This window comes from Ranitomeya imitator, chromosome 5, assembly GCF_032444005.1.
Source record: "Ranitomeya imitator isolate aRanImi1 chromosome 5, aRanImi1.pri, whole genome shotgun sequence".
Classification (NCBI taxonomy): domain Eukaryota; kingdom Metazoa; phylum Chordata; class Amphibia; order Anura; family Dendrobatidae; genus Ranitomeya; species Ranitomeya imitator.
Genome location: NC_091286.1, coordinates 319,414,354 through 319,431,662, shown reverse-complemented (window position 1 = coordinate 319,431,662; position 17,309 = coordinate 319,414,354). Strand labels below are relative to the sequence as shown.

Below are 17,309 nucleotides of genomic sequence, written 5' to 3'. Positions count from 1 at the left end.
GCAAAGCAGATTATTTCTCTCAGTATTACAGCATTGCAGGTTTTACTGAAAATTTACCAGAGAAAAGCTTTTGAGATGAACGCTTATACAGCATTAGATGGTGGCCCGATTCTAACGCATCGGGTATTCTAGAATATATATGTAGTTTATTTATGAAGTTTTCAGAATAATGCAATTTATACACAGGATTTGGCCAGCCAGGCGCGATCAGTTAGCGAAGCGTAGTTCAAATTCCACGCCAATTCGCGGGCGGACTGCGTCTGTCGCTGATTGTTCATGGCTGGGCGTGACCAATCAGTGAAGCCAGGGCCGGCTCCAGGTTTTTGAGGGCCCCGGGCAAAAGAGTCTCAGTGGGCCCCCCCTCTTTAACACATACCACAAATTATGATGCACAGATACAGCAGAGAAATATAGCACAGCCAAGTAGCGTATAACAGTCCACGTAGCATATAGCACAGCCCACGTAGCATATAGCACAGCCCACGTAGCATATAGCACAGCCCACGTAGTAAATAGCACAGCCCAAGTAGTAAATAGCACAGACACGTAGTATATAGCACAGACACGTAGTATATTGCCCAGCCACGTAGTATATTGCCCAGCCACGTAGTATATTGCCCAGCCACGTAGGGTCATTCCATGTCAAGTGAATCAATGATTTTTATCTCTATATTTTTTAATTCTTTTGAGATTTTGTTATTTGGTAATAGTGTGTCAGAGAATGCAAAATGTGAAGAAAATAAATTATATATTTTTTTAATTGATTTTCAAAGTTCGGATAAAGCGCGGATTTAGGTGTTGCCTGCCTTTACATTTCTCCCCATAACTCAGGCTAGAAAAAAGATCGAGAAACAAAAACACCATTCTACTCAGAACTGTACAGGCTTTCACCAGATGTGTCACAAGTGTATCTTTGTTAATACTTTACCCATGCGAACGGAAACGCAAAATTTTAAAACGCATTTCCGAAAAAAACATTTAATTTCAAAATGTCAAAAACTGCACATGTGCCTGCTACGCTCCTAGCCACATCTGTACCAAAATGCAAGCTGCAATCGTGATGGGATCATATTTTAAAAAACAAAACTCTTACAGTGTCAATTCCAAAATCTTGAATTCAGATCTGTTCATCCTGTGGTCTAACAGTGTGGGGTCTAGATTTACCAAATAACCCAGGATTGTAAGATATTACTTTATGTTACAGCTTAGAAGCAGGAGAGGACAGAGGAGAAGCTTTATTAAGGTACCTTCACACATAACGATATTGTTAACGATATCGTTGCTATTTGTGACGTAGCAACGATATCGTTAATGAAATCGTTATGTGTGACAGCAACCAACGATCAGGCCCCTGCTGGGAGATCGTTGGTCGCTGAATAAAGTCCAGAACTTTATTTCGTCGCTGGACTCCTGCTGACATCGCTGGATCGGCGTGTGTGACACCGATCCAGCAATGTCTTCACTGGTAACCAGGGTAAACATCGGGTAACTAAGCGCAGGGCCGCGCTTAGTAACCCGATGTTTACCCTGGTTACCATGCTAAAAGTAAAAAAAACAAACACTAGATACTTACCTAACGCTGTCTGTCCTCCAGCGCTGTGCTCTGCACTCCTCCTGTACTGGCTGGGAGCCGGAAAGCAGAGCGGTGACGTCACCGCTCTGCTTTCCGGCTCCCAGCCAGTACAGGAGGAGAGCAGAGAAGCAGAGCGCAGCGCTGGAGGACAGACAGCGGTAGGTAAGTATCTAGTGTTTGTTTTTTTTTACTTTTAGGATGGTAACCAGGGTAAACATCGGGTTACTAAGCGCGGCCCTGCGCTTAGTTACCCGATGTTTACCCTGGTTACCGGCATCGTTGGTCGCTGGAGAGCGGTCTGTGTGACAGCTCTCCAGCGACCAAACAGCGACGCTGCAGCGATCCGGATCATTGTCGGTATCGCTGCAGCGTCGCTTAATGTGAAGGGGCCTTTAGGGCTGAGAATGACCAGGGGTAGACAGTGAATGCAGAGCAGATAACCGGCCGGCAGCTCGAGCCTCCACAGGCCACGTTCACACCAAATCTTAACACCCAGGAAACTCCTCAAATGGAGGGAGAAAAATATTCATAACATCCAGTTCATGTATTGTAGAAACCAGGACTATGAAGAGGAGGAGAGTTTGTGAAAACATGGGTTACAGGAAGCAGAACCCATCAAAGGAACTCAGCAATACCGGACTGTCATCCCATGTAGGGAAACAGAAATAAAAACAAGGAGTTCTTCATTCAAGCAAAGACAGTGACGTCCATGACGTGGTAGAAGGCGGCACAAGATTGGCAATGGATGGCATAAGTGGTGACGTGACCTGTGAATATGACTGGCGCTGGTGGCGGCTACTGTACTCTCCAAAGATTGTGAAAATGAAGACGTAGAAGTGACTTTTCTGCAGCTTCTGATCCAGCGCCGTCCTTTGTGTATCCAAGAAAACCAGACATTGTAAAAGTTACAAAAATCCGATATTAAGTCAGGTGAAGCCAAGCACCATGACCGGCCGTCCATACTCTGACACAAGGAAATGGCCATTGCTAGTAAGCGCTTATGGATAAGATGACATTTCACCCACTAGAAGGGGCACATTGATGATAACAGGCCAGTGTAAAAACCTACTATTAATTGTTTGATTAGTTCATATTTTATAGAACAAGGATTTAACTACTGTACTATTCTTAAACACTTCATAAATGACATGTTTAGTGATATAATAGAAAAACATTGTCCCATGTATAAATAGGTCGTAAAAATATTGGTTCTTTTAATCTGTTTTTTAACATATAATTAGGATCAGATTGTATTTACTAAATCACACTTGAGGCTATGATGACCTTTTTTCTGCTCAGCATTTTTATCCTGAATGCATTGAACAAGTTGTGTTATGATGATTAAAGGGAACCTGTCACCCCGAATATCGCAGGTGAGGTAAGCCCACTGGCTTCAGGGGCTTATCTACAGCATTCTGTATACCCTGGGTGAGTATAATCTAACGTCTTTTTCTCCTCTTTCAGGTAACATCGGGGGCTTACCTCACCCGCGATTTTCGGGGTGACAGGTTTCCTTTAAGATGTATTTATTCTGGCACTTCGGTATCTGTTTTTTGTGTTTCTTTATTTTTGTATATAAATGTTGAACGTAATAAGTTGTAATTTGAAAAGAAAAAAGGAAGAAACTCTCAAACCTAAAATCAGATGATTCAAGGATTTAAAAAAAAAAAAAAAAAAAATTTGATAGGTCCCAAGTTGAATCCCTGTACAAGAACACAAGTAACACACATGCATGTTTTCACAATTTTAAAACAAACTTTTTTTCACAATTGCGCATCAAAATTTTGAATTTGATTGCTCCAAAACAAAATATAAAGAAACGGTCTTGTGACATATCGAATGAAAGCCGGTACCGTTCTGAGAAAAATTATGCTTCTCCCACCTTTTTATCTTAATTCTAGCCCAAGATATGATAAAAAATGTAAAAGCCGTACCAGGCCAAAATCCGTGCTTTTTTGAAACTTTAGAAATCTGTAAAAACTTAGCCGATGAAGAAAAAAATTCTAAACTTTTAATTTGTAATTTACTAAAGGTGTACTTCATAAAAACAAAAAATAAAAAAAAATCTAAAGACGTGAGGTAAAAAAATATTCATATTTGGATCACTTGATATGGAATGACCCATAGTATATACAGACACGTAGTATATTGCCCAGCCTCGTAGTATATTGCCCAGCCACGTAGTATATTGCCCAGCCACATAGTATATAGCACAGATACGTAGTATATTGGCCAGCCATGTAGTATATAGCAAACACGTAGTATATAGCACAGCCACGTAATATATTGCACAGCCACATAATATATTGCACAGCCACATAATATATTGCACAGCCACATAATATATTGCACAGCCACATAATATATAGCACAGAGACGTAGTATATAACACTGCCCATGCAGTATATAACCCAGGCCACGTAGTATAGAGCACAGCAATGTAGAATATTGCCCATCCATGTAATATATACCACAGCCACGTAGTATATAGCACAGCCCACATAGTATATAGCACAGAGATGTAGTATATAACACAGCCCAGGCAGTATCTAAAACAGCCCATGTAGTATATAGCAATGTGGGCACCATATCCCTGTTAAAAAAAAGAATTAAAATAAAAAATAGTTATATACTCGCCTTCCGTCGGCCCCCAGATCGAGGCGAGGCGTTTACCGATGCTCCTCGCGACGCTCCGGTCCCAAGAGTACATTGCGGTCTCGCGAGATGACGTAGCGGTCTCACGAGACCGCAATGCATGGACCGGACCGACGCAAGGAGTGGGAAAGGCCTGGGCTGGATCCGGGGTTAGACAGGCGAGTATATAATTATTTTTTTTATTATTATTATTTTTAACATTAGATCATTTTACTATTGATGCTGCATAGGCACCATCAATAGTAAAAAAGTTGGTCACACAGGGTTAATAGCAACGTTAACGGACTGCGTTACACCGCGGTCCGTTAACGCTGCCATTAAGCCTGTGTGAGTGCTAACTGGAGGGGCGTATGGAGCAGGCACTGACGGCAGGGGAGTAGGGAGCGGCCATTTCCCGGCCGCACTGTGCCCGTCGCTGATTGGTCGCGGTCAAATGGCCACGGAAGTGACCCATAGACAATTATATAGTAGATGTACATGGAAACGTAGACTCTCAGTCTCCCCTACCCACTGTTATCTCCCAGCTCAAAAGCAGGAAGTCTCAGACAGCCGTGAACATACTGAGACATTGGAGAGTCTACCTTTAGATATCAGTCGGCCTTTGTTATGAAGCCAGAGCTTTTGTCACGTAGTCAGGAATTATTTTAGTATTTCAAAATATTATAGATCTGGGAAAGCTTTTATATATTTTAATCTCTTTATTTGTTGAGGTTTTTCAAGAGGGGTAGATCTTCTTAAAATAAAATGACAGGCTGTCACTGTCTACAAGGATTATGTGCCACATGTCAGACAAGAAGGGCTTAATGAATTTTGGTAACAAGGCAACACATTTTCCTCCAATTCAGCCACAAGAGCAAGTCTAGAGTATAAAAAATAGAAACAGATATGTCCTACAGGCTTTCCCCATGTTATGATGGCTGAATTCATGACAAGAACAGGAATATTGCAATCAAACATACAGCAGCATGACACGGGGAAAAAGTATTAAAGCACACTTACTGAAATCTAAATAATACACTCATGCAATAGCCTTTGTTGGTGATGACAGCTTCAAGATGCCTCCTGTATGGAGAAACTAGTCGCCTGCATTGCTCAGGTGTGATTTTGGCCAATTCTTCCACACTCTTCAAATCCCGAAGGTTCCGTGGGCTCCTATGGACTCTGAGCTTTAGTTCCTTCCATAAATTTATTGGATTCAGGTCAAGTGACTGGCCGGGTCATTAAAGCAGCTTTATTGTCATGCCCTCAGCCACAGGTTCGGTCTCCGCTGTGCAGGGAGACCGGCACCTATCACACAGCCTTACTCACCCTGTCCGTGGCTCCAGACGATCTGCGGCTTCTTTCTCGGCTAAGAACCTGCATCCTCTTGGCAGGTCTCCTGTAAATGCTCTTAGGAGCCGCGCCCCGCTTCCTGCACATACTTGAAACAGCAGGACACCTGTTTGCTATTAGGGCCGTCTGTGTTATGATGCTCTGTGCATAAAAAGCACCCTCCCCTTTAGGGAGGTGCCTGGGCTATGTGTTCGTTCTTTGGATTGTTGCCGCAGCTTCAGGCCACGCTCTGCTGCGCTCTGCACTTTACTTATGTCTCTATTTTCACAGAGTCCTCTTCTGGTGAATCCCATTCTGGACTTCTCTGGTCTCTCCGGTTCTCACTCCAGGTTGTCTTGCCTCTCCTCACGGAATCCTCCAGATCCTGCTACCAGTGGAAACTACCTTGCTGGATTTCATGGAGCTTCTGGGATTGTCCCCACCAGCTGGCCCAAGTATTCTACTGTGTTGCTAGTTTGTCAGTATGTGTCGTCCTCTGGTCCTGAATTCGTAGCATTCAGGCCACCTGGTGTTGTGACGGGGGAATCCCTGTATAGGGGTACACCTTGCCCGGTGCTCCACTACGTGGTACAGTGCTGTGATCCAGAGGTTATTTCCCTCTGACACCTGTTTCCTTTTTGTTAATAAATATCTTTTGGTTTATGAGATCTACTCTCCTGTCTTTTGAGTATCGGGTATACAGCCGCCACTGCACCATCAGTGGTCTAGTGAGTCCACTTTACCTTGTCACACCCTGTGGGCGTAACATTTATTATCTCTGAAACCAATTGAGAGTTTCCTTGATTGTGTGTTTGGGATCATTGTCTTGCTGAAGTGTTCACCCATGTGCAATATTCATCATCCCAGTAGATGGCAGAAGATTTTTATCAAGAAAGTCTAGGTACATGTCTCCATGTGATTTTGAAGGCAGGATGAATGAAGTTTACCAGTGCCGTATGCTGAAAGACAGCACCACACAATGATGTTCCCACCTCCAAACTTCACTGTTCGTATGGTGTTTTTGGGGTGATATGCAATTCCTTTTTACCTCAAAAAAATGGTGTGTCGTATGGCATCCAAAGAGTTAAATTTTAGTCTCATCTGACCAGAATATATTCTCTCATTATTTCAAAGGCTTGTCAAACTGATGTTGAGCAAACTTTAAACACGCCTAAACATGCTTTTCATTCAGCAAAGGAGTCTTGTGTGGTGAGGGTGCCTACAAGCCAGAGAGGTTGAGGGCATTACTTATTTTCTTTGAAATAATTGTACCTGCTGATTTCATGTATTTCTGTAGCTCTCCACCGCTGGTGCTTGGCTCTTGAACAACTCTTTTTCGGATAATTCTTTTGACACTGTTGTCTGAAATCTTACGGGGAGCACCTGGTTGTGGCAGAGTATGTTCTTTCCAGCTTTGTATTATGACCCCATCAGTGCACACTGGAACCTTCAGTAATTTATAAATCTTCTGTGACCAATGCCATCAGCAGGTTTTTCAACAATAAGGTTACAAAGGTATTGAGACAGCTCACTGGTTTTACCCATCATGAGATGTTTGTTGTATGGCACCTGGATTGCCCCCACGTAAGGGCAATGAGGTACTTTGTACCGGGTCCTTCAGTTCCCTCAGCGAGGATGTCACGGTGGCCCGACCCGAACCGTGGCCCTATGAGGCAGAGTTCGTAGATAACGGTAGTGTGACGCCACCTGTAGTATTCGGTCAGAGTGACAGACGCTGCTTAGGGGTCCGCTGGGGTGATGGAATGGCAGCTAGATGGTATACCTTCCCACAGGTGAAGTATATCCCCAGGGTTTCCCAGAAGTGTAGATGATGATGGTGGATGGTGCAAGGCGCGGTGAATAACGAGGACACAATGGGTGCGGTCTCTTTACCTTTACTGTAGGCTTAAGCATCCACAGTCCAGAGTGCCGGGTGAAAGGCTAGGCAGAGTCCGGCCAGTCTGATGGCAATTCCAGAGTCCCCTTATCCAGGTGGAATCAGTAGCCTTCCCCTTGCGCACAGTAAGGTAGTAGGTCCCTACTTGCATTAGCTACCATAAGGTCCTCACTGTGGTTACTTCTCTTTCTCTGTCCCCCAGATGGATAGGACAAACCCGTATGACGGTGATGGCCTGAGGCTATTTTATAGGGACCCTAGTGACGCCCTTCCTCCACAATTGCCACCGTGTCTGCTTAGGTGTTTAGGTCGGACAGCCAACTTGGAATTGACTGCCCTGCCGGTCTCTGAAGTAAAGCGTAGAGTCTATTACTCCCCCGGTGTTCCGGCCACCGGATCTGCGCTTCAGATGGAGGCAGCCTGCTTCTAGCTGGTCTCCCACTGATGTTTCACTCCTGTTGCTATGACTTCTTTTCTCACTCACGACAGCACAATTCCTTTCGTGTCCTTTCTTAGGATGCTGCCGCATGGGTTGCAGGCGCAGCTCGGTGTCTTTCTGCCTTGCTGAGTCTCTGATGTTCTTTCCTTTTTCCTCTGTCTGCCTGACAGGTATTCCCTGGGCCGAGCCCAGCCAGCTTCTCTCCCTCTCCTTCAGACTCTGACTCACTCTGACCGACTTCCTAACCAACCCACCAGTTTTACCCTATGTGAGGAGTGGCCTAGTAGATAGAACCCTTAGCTCCCCCTGGTGGACCGGCGTGTGAAGTGTGTGTGTGGCTGTGATACCTGGCAGGGTGAACTCCTTTGGTGCCATCAGACGTAACATCGCTCCCCCTGGTGGAAGAACGACATTACTGCAACGATCAGGACTCTGGGGCGCTGCACACCTTCCTAATGAGACATTTTTTTCCAGGCCATCAGTTGAACCAACTGATATTTTCACTAAGAGGTAGGGTTGCTTTCTAAAAATTTATAGATTTCAGCTGGTCTCATGATTTTCCAACGCTTTTTGCCCATCTTTCTTGATGTGTTGAATAATGTTTTTCCCGCGCATTTCTCATTATTACACAACTTAATTTTATGGATATCTATGGTTTGATTTCTTTGCCTGTGTGGATTAGATGGGTTGTTAGACACCTGATGAGAATTTCATTTCAATAGCACCTTTACTAATATATTTACTTACAAAATTGGTGACGTGTTCAATATTTATTTCAACGGCAATATAATTGGCCATATAAATTAGCAGCTGGTCAGAAACGACGCTCTATTTCATCATCTTCTGATCTGGTCATTACCGCTTCCTATAAAAACTGGTCAGACCTCCTTATCCCTGTGGGTGAAAGATTTGTCTTCCTGTGCTGTGTGTAAAAGCCAAGTGGTTGGAGTAGAGTTGCTGTAGCAGTGTTCTGTAGTGCGTGTGTGTTTATTTCCTGGTCGCTGTTCCCATTTAGTTTATTCCTCCCTGTCCCTATCCTTCTTCCCATTGTTGGTTAGTGCTTTTATATGATAGAGGTTTTCAGTTATCCCTGTTTTTCCCTTTGTGTCTTGTTTATAATACATTTCTGTCCCATTTCTTAAGGGGTGGAGGAGGGCACAGATCAGGGTTTAACAGGAGCATAGTACCTTCAAGAGTACCCCCGGGACAATAATAGTTAGGGTCCCAGTTCCAGGGGCAGTTTGAGGCCCCCTTTCTTTACCGAAGACCATCACAGTGTGGCATTACAGCTGCAAGTCGCTTTGCATTGGTCTCTATGAGCTTTCCACATCTTGCCACTGCGATTTTTGCCCATTCCTCAAGGCAAAACTGATCCAGCTCCTTCAAGTTAGATGGTTTCTGCTGTTGATCAGTAATGATGAGAGAACATGCTCAGATAAAGTGTTATCCAAGCATGCTCGTGTGCGGAGTGTCTTTGGTGTGCTCGAAAAATATCCGAGTACACGTAGCTGCATGTCTCGCAGATGTTTGACAGCTGTAACTTATGCAGGCATTGCCTGTTTGTTGGGAAATCTCTGCACGTGTTGCAGCTGTCTAACAACCGCAAAATATGATGCCACAGACACCCGATTAGCACACAAGCATGCTGGGATAACACCTTACCCGAGCATGTTCGCCCATCACTAGGGAACAGCAATTTTCAAGTCTGACCACAGATTATCAATCGGATTAAAGTATGGGCTTTGACTAAGCCACTCCAAAAGATTTACCTGTTTCCCTTAAACCACTGGAGTGTTGCTTTAGCAGTCTTGGGTCATTGTCTTGTTGGAGGTGAACCTCCAACACTGGCAAATCACTGACAAACAGGTTTTGCTCAAGAATATCCCTGTATTTTGCACCATCCATCTTCCCCTTGACTCGGACAATTTTCACTGTTCCTGCTGCTGAAAAACAACCCCACAAAATAATGCTGGCACCACCATGTATCACAGTGGGGATAGTGTTCTTGAGGTGAACAGCTGTGTTGGTTTGGTGCCAGACACAATGTTTACCTTTGTGGACAAAAAGTTAAATTTTGTTCTAATTTGATCATAGCACCTTCCTCCATACCATTTGGGAGTCTCCCACATGTGTTTTCGCAAACTCAAAAAAAGCCTTACAATTTGTGTGTAAGCAAAAGCTTTTTACTGCCCACTCTTCCATAAAGGCCACTCCTATGGAGTGTACGGCTTATTGTAGTCGTATGGACAAATACCCCAGTCTCTGCTTGGGAACTTTGCAGCTCCTTAAGGGTTACCCTTTTCTCTGTGCTGCCTCTCCGATTAATGCCCTCCTTGCTCAAGCTGAGCGTTTTGGTGGATAGCCCTCTTTTGGCAGGTTTGTTGTAGTACTAGGTTCTTTCCACTTAATGATGAAAGATTTTATGGTGCTCCGAGGTATCCGAGATTAGGATATATATATTTTTTTAATACTCCAACCCTGACTAGTATGTCAACAACTTTGTCCTCCACTTGTTTGGAGATCTCCTTCATCTTCACGGTGTTGTTTGGTTAGTGGTGCCTCTTAATGGTGTTGCAGCTTTTGTGGTCTTTCAGAGAAGGTGTGTATATACTTACAGACCACGTGACACTTAGATTGCACACAGGTGGACTTCGTTTCATTAAGCATGCTACTTATGAAGGTAATTGCTTGCACCAGAAATTTTTTTAGAGGCTTCATAGCAAAAGGGGTGAATATATATGTACGTGCCAATTTTTATAGTTATTTGATCCTGTTAATTTAATTTATGCCTATATTTTCCTCACTTAAAATATTTAGTGCTGATGCATCACACACAAATCGGATTACAAAAATCTTGAAACACAGATTGTAATGTAACAAAATAGGTAAAAGCCAAGGGGGTGAAAACTTTCACAAGCCATTGTATTTCTGCTTTGTTGGATGCCACAAGGTCACCAAATTGGTTGTTGCATATGATCTAGCGTCTCAGGAATGGAAAACTGTTAATTTTATTATTTGCAAAAAATACTTAGAAATGCACGTGGAATTGTTTGATTTAATAGACTATTCAGCATTACCTTGATGAATTGGAGTAGTGCTTGCTTTGGGTCTTGTTTGTAGCTTCTTTGATCTATTTGTGCTTTACTCAGTATGTTTTCTGCTTCTGGGAGCTTGAACACCAATCTGGTGAGTTCCACAAGTTGCTCTGCCAGTACTGAGGCTGTTAAGAACAAAAGGATGGCTGATGTTCACTGATAATCATGTACATACTAGCAAAAACTTAAATAGTTAATTCAGGGGTGGGAAGCCTCAGGTCTGCGGGCCGTTTATGGCCCTCGACGACCTTTTGTCCAGCTCATGTGCAGATTCCCGGGGACAGCAGTGCTTGGGCTAGCAGCTGTATTTTGCAGGCCGCTGGCCCATTAATATCTACTTGCACTGTGAGCACGCGCATTTTGTTTTCACTACTGAATGCCGAGGATGAAATGAAATATTACGTCCTGAGACCAGTTCCAGCGTTAGGACACATTTTGTGGGCAAAGGTAAGGATGGTATAAATATCCAAAAGATTTCAGATTTGACAAAGGCAGATGCCGAAATGCGCGTCGGGGTGGACGCATCCCTGGGACAGACTTAGACCCCTCTCTCCTCCATCTTCTAACAGGTACTAAAGCATGCAATATAGTGGCAGTATTTGTTTATTTACACTTTACTCCATGGGTGGACACTTAACTGACACTGTATTAACATGGTGACAGTATAGGCACCTGCACTTTATTACCTATTAATCCTCATACTGCCTTCTTTACTATATCTCGTATCTGTTTTTTTCATGTGGGCCCATTTTGACCCTTTTTTTTTTTTTTTTTTTTTTTTTTTTTTAGACATTTACAATATTCTTCGTATGTATCATTGATTGTGTTACATCAGCAGCACAGCATTTAATATTTTTTGCGCACATTTTTTAAATTCAAGTTACCATATTTTTGCTGCTATTAGTTCCTTGTCCTAATATCTACCTGTCCCCAGTGTATTGCATCCCTTTTTGTTCACCTGAGTATTTGTTTCCACCTTTTCCCAATCTTTTATCATTGTTTTTGATAAATAAAGCATGTTTTTTTTTTTATTCATTTGGGTTGTAAATTCGTTTTTTTTCCCTTTGTTTGTCTATGTCTCTCAGACTTGCATTGAGTTGTGACTTCCAGATCGCCCAGCAAACGCTGGAGCGATCCTGCAGAAGACGACCAGAGCGGTGCCGATAATATATGAAGACGGCAGCTGGTAAGTATATTAGATGCAAAGAACTTTAATAAACCCCTCACCCCCCAAAAAAAACACTGCTAATGTGGTGTGTTAATGTAATTTTACATAAAAGTTGCAAAAAAATACATGTAATAAACTGTATAAGCTAGACAGGTCATAGCGGTCACTAAAAAAGGTGTGGAACAATTACACTATTTCTGTAAAGTTCTGCGTTAACATTTGACACTTTGGAGTGTCATACTCAGCCAGCACTGGAGACATTACTACCATGCTTATCAGCTCAGTAGTTAGCACTGCAGCCTTGCAGCGCTGGAGTCCTCGGTTCAAATCCCACCAAGGACAACATCTGAAAGGAGTTTGTATGTTCTCTCCGTGTTTGCGTGGGTTTCCTCCGGATTTTCCAGTTTCCGCCCACATTCCAAAGACATACTGATAGGGAATTTAGGCTACGTTCAGACTAGCGTTGTGCTAGTGTGCGTCGGGTTAGCGTCGGGCGACGCAGCGGCGACGCACGCGTCATACGCCCCTATGTTTAACATGGGGGACGCATGCATTTTTGTTTGTTGCGTTTTGCGACGCATGCGTCTTTTTTGCCGCAAGCGTCGGACCAAGAAAACGCAACAAGTTGCATTTTTCTTGCGTCCGATTTTTGGCAAAAAACGACGCACGCGTCGCAAAACGCAGCGTTTTTGCGTGCGTTTTGCCGCGTTTTTGCGTGCGTTGTGTCGCCGACGCAGCGGCGCACAACGCTAGTCTGAACGTAGCCTTGGATTGTGAGCCCCATCGGGGACAGTGATGATAAAGTGTGCAAAAACTGTAAAGCGCTACGGAATATGTTGGCGCTATATAAATAGATTATTATTATTGTCAAATCTATCGTTAAAGGGAACCAGTCACTCGATTCATGCTGGCTAAACTGCGGACAGAATGAATCAGAGATTAGCAGCCTATCGGCAGACCAGTACATTTTACCCTGGAAAGCTCTGGAGTTTCAGAGACAAATACGTTTGAAGAACTGTCCAGGAACAAGGTGAGTTTGATGCGGTTCCTAGCAGGATTCTTCCCACCTCAAATGACTGGCCGGTATTTCCATTAGCACACACATGGGACGGACCAGTCAAAGAGCTGGAGGATGACGGTTCGATCCCAGCCGGGAAAAGAACTGGTCTAATAAAGTCTCAGTCTCTAGTCCCCGGCCAGCTCTTAAGACTAATGGGTCGGCTCATCAAAGCTTTCACATCGGAAAAATGGCACAAAAAGAGTGAAAAGATGCAGAGTTGCAAAAATTTGGCAACTATTGTCACACCAGTTTTAAGCAGCACCTCCAAATGTGCGGCACTGGTGAGGAGCCAGGCGGGACAAGGCAGGCCATGTCCACTCATCCAAATCATCAAAAGTGTGGGAGCTTTGTACATCCCTGACTGGCATAGCATTTTTTGTGCAGTGTATGTTCTGAGTGATTAAGGGTTGCACACCACATAATCAAAGAACTTGGTGACTCGCATGCCAGTGAGTTTGCTCAACGCCAGTTTTGATTAATCGACCCCTATGTTTTTTCTGAAACGCTAAAGCACTTCAGAGTACAACATACCTGACCGCAACTGCGCAACAAGGCTGCAATTCATGCTGCTTGCGGTCTGACAGGTTCTCTTTACGTTGTGACATTTGATTAATATACAGTGGCTGAGGTGAAGTGAGTATACTAAAAGGTTTGGAGCAAATTATGCCAGTTTTGATAAATACGGGTATTTGCATAAGCACAGATTTTCTATACAAGGTTTATACATGAGTAAATGTCTGATGCTGTGGAAAGATTAAAAAAAATACTAAATAAATTACATACTTGGTTCAGTTCCTGTTTTAATTATAGCACCCACTGGCTGGTCAATATACATCTGCAACACACATCGAATCCAAGCTCGAATTGACAAGGCTTGATAAGAGGAATATCCAATACCAGTAAAGGCTTCTATCAATGTACTGGAAAGTAAAATGTCATTAACAGTGACTTCATTTACTTATTAAAAATAAAGTATTAAAACAAAAGTACATTATATATACACCCGAAACTATAGTACTTCAAGGGGGTTGCCAAAATTGAAAGATGTCCCCCATCTGTATGATAGTGGATAACTTATCGCATGGAAGCAGAGGGTCCGACTGCTGGAACCTCCAGAGATTCTGAGAACGGGACTCTTGAGAAAATAACAGGACTGTATATGCTTGGCCTTCACTCCATTCATCGTCAATGAGACAAAAATAGCCAAGTACTGTGCTCCTCCTTTTCCTGTTGTCCCAAAAACAATGATTAAAGCGGAGATTGAACCTGCGCAACTTTCCCCAATTCAAGACGGTGCACTGCACAGCCCCGTTCACAGGGTCGCTGTGGGTCCCAGCTGTTGAACCCCCAGTGTTCAGCAAACCCCTTTGAGTAATCAGAAATATCCATAAGATTGTGACAAAAAATGGTGAAAAGAATGAAATTAAAAAATAAATTAAAAAATTGACCTGTTCAGGCCACTTCCAGTCTTTATTTCCTTATCTGTAGTGATGACATGATGTACATCCATGTGACCGCTGCAGCCATCACTGGCCTCAGCGGTCTTGTGCTGTACATGGAAGCATCACTACCTTTTTATTTTATGCAAACTTGCGACTCATTGTATTAAAATCCCTCTCAACCCCTATAAATAATTGGTACAAAAGCAATCGCTTACCTGTTTGGAACCAAATGGCTCAGATAACGGGATACCATTTGTGGTGTGACCATATCATCCCAGCCAAAAAGTTGCATCACTGAAACAAACGGCTGTGGCTGCAGGTCAGGTGGGGCACTGCTGGGCATGTCCAAAGCGAGAAGCGTGTATCCTGGTAATCAAAAAAGTAGATTATACACTGCTCGAAAAAATAAAGGGAACACAAACAGAATATAACTTAAATTAAACTTCTGTGAAATCAAACTGTCCACTTAGGAAGCAACACTGTTTGACAATCAATTTCATATGCTGTTGAGCAAATGGAATAGACAACAGATGGAAATTATTGGCAATCATCAAGACACCCCCTATAAAGGAATTGCTCTGCAGGTGGAAACCACAGACCACATCTCAGTTCCAATGCTTTCTGGCTGATGTTTTGGTCACTTTAGAATGTTGTTTGTGCTTTCACACTCGTGGTAGCATGAGACGGACTCTACAACCCACACAAGTGGCTCAGGTAGTGCAGCTCACCCAGGATGGCATATCAATGCGAGCTGTGGCAAGAAGGTTTGCTGTGTCTGTCAGCGTAGTGTCCAGAGGCTGGAGATGCGACCAGGAGACAGGCCAGTACACCAGGAGATGTGGAGGGGGCCGTAGGAGGGCAACAACCCAGCAGCATGAACCGCTACCTCAGCCTTTGTGCAAGGAGGAACCGGAGGAGCACTGTCAGAGCCCTGCAAAATGACCACCAGCAGGCCACAAATGTGCATTTGTCTGCACAAACGGTTAGAAACCGACTCCATGAGGATGGTCTGAGTTCCCGACGTCCACAGATGGGAGTTGTGCTCATAGCCCAACACCATGCAGGATGCTTTGCATTTGCCACAGAACACAGGGATTGGCAAAGTCGCCACTGGTACCCAGTGCTCTTCACAGATGAAAGCAGGTTCACACTGAGCACATGTGATAGACTTGACAGTCTAGAGATGCCGTGGAGAGCGATCTGATGCCTGCAACATCCTTCAGCATGACCGGTTTGGCAGTGGGTCAGTAAAGGTGTGGGGTGGCATTTCTTTGGAGGGCCGTACAGCCCTCCATGGCAAGAGGGGAGAGAAAAAGACACTGCTACAATATGCACACCACCCAGTAATATATATAACAAAACACTTTATTGGCATACATAATAAAATCACTATGCCACTATGAACGACCTGGGTACATGATGTAAATCCATATAAGTACAAATATACAGCCTGTCAATATACCAGTAGAATTGAAAAGATATAAAGTCATACCGACCTACCTAGTGGCTCATGGGGTATCTAGAAGCATATATAGGGCATAATAACTATCTAATCCCAGAAAGGGGGGGGTAAATAACCACAAGGCTACCCATATAATGGTAGCAAAGGAATCCCCAAGCACCCATATGGAGTCATCAAGGCTGAAAAGTCTGTAATATCATACAAACCGGCCTATAGAGGGACAGGCTTGAGTACCCAGGAAGACTTAGTGGGCCATAGGGTACTCCAGCCTGTCCCTCTATAGGCCGGTTTGTATGATATTACAACCTTTTCAGCCTTGATGACTTCATATTGGTGCTTGGGGATTCCTTTGCTACCATTATATGGGTAGCCTTGTGGTTATTTACCCCCCCCCCCCCTTTCTGGGATTAGATAGTTATTATGCCCTATATATGCTTCTAGATACCCCATGAGCCGCTAGGTAGGTTGGTATGACTTTATATCTTTTCATTCTACTGGTATATTGACAGGCTGTATATTTGTACTTATATGGATTTACATCATGTACCCAGGTCGTTCATAGTGGCATAGTGATTTTATTATGGTTTTATTATGTATGCCAATAAAGTGTTTTGTTATATATATTACTGGGTGGTGTGCATATTGTAGCAGTGTCTTTTTCTCTCCCCTCTTGCCTTGTCTATTATTCTGCTGCTTGCATCCCCTGTCTAGATATATGGTTCATGATTGTGAGCCGGTTTCTTGAATTTCACGTACAGCCCTCCATGTGCTCGCCAGAGGTAGCCTGACTGCCATTAGGTACCGAGATGAGATCCTCAGATCCCTTGTGAGACCATATGCTGGTGCGGTTGGCCCTGGGTTCCTCCTAATGCAGGACAATGCCAGACCTCATGTGGCTGGAGTGTGTCAGCAGTTCCTGCAAGATGAAGGCATTGAAGCTATGGACTGACCCGCCCGTTGCCCAGACCTGAATCCGATTGAACACATCTGGGACATCATGTCTCGCACCATCCACCAACGTCACGTTGCACCACAGACTGTCCAGGAGTTGGCGGATGCTTTAGTCCAGGTCTGGGAGGAGATCCCTCAGGAGACCATCCGCCACTGTAACTGGAATATTTCATTCAGTGATATCGAGGATGTAGGATTTTAGTGTGCCCTTTATTTTTTTGAGCAGTGTAGGACATGTAGCCTAAACTACTTAATG

The 17,309-nt window shown here is 43.7% G+C and overlaps 1 protein-coding gene across 1 annotated transcript in view; it reads right to left on the bottom strand.

The window, feature by feature from the left end:
- The window catches only part of MMS22L (MMS22 like, DNA repair protein), a 196,258-nt gene that overhangs the window by 34,840 nt on the left and 144,109 nt on the right, over window positions 1-17,309 (bottom strand). Inside the window, exons 15-17 of the mRNA XM_069726334.1 lie at window positions 14,856-15,006; window positions 13,982-14,118; window positions 10,953-11,095 (exon numbers count right to left, since the gene is read on the bottom strand). Coding sequence (XP_069582435.1) covers window positions 10,953-11,095; window positions 13,982-14,118; window positions 14,856-15,006 — 431 coding nt within the window. The remainder of the gene's footprint in view (window positions 1-10,952; window positions 11,096-13,981; window positions 14,119-14,855; window positions 15,007-17,309) is intronic.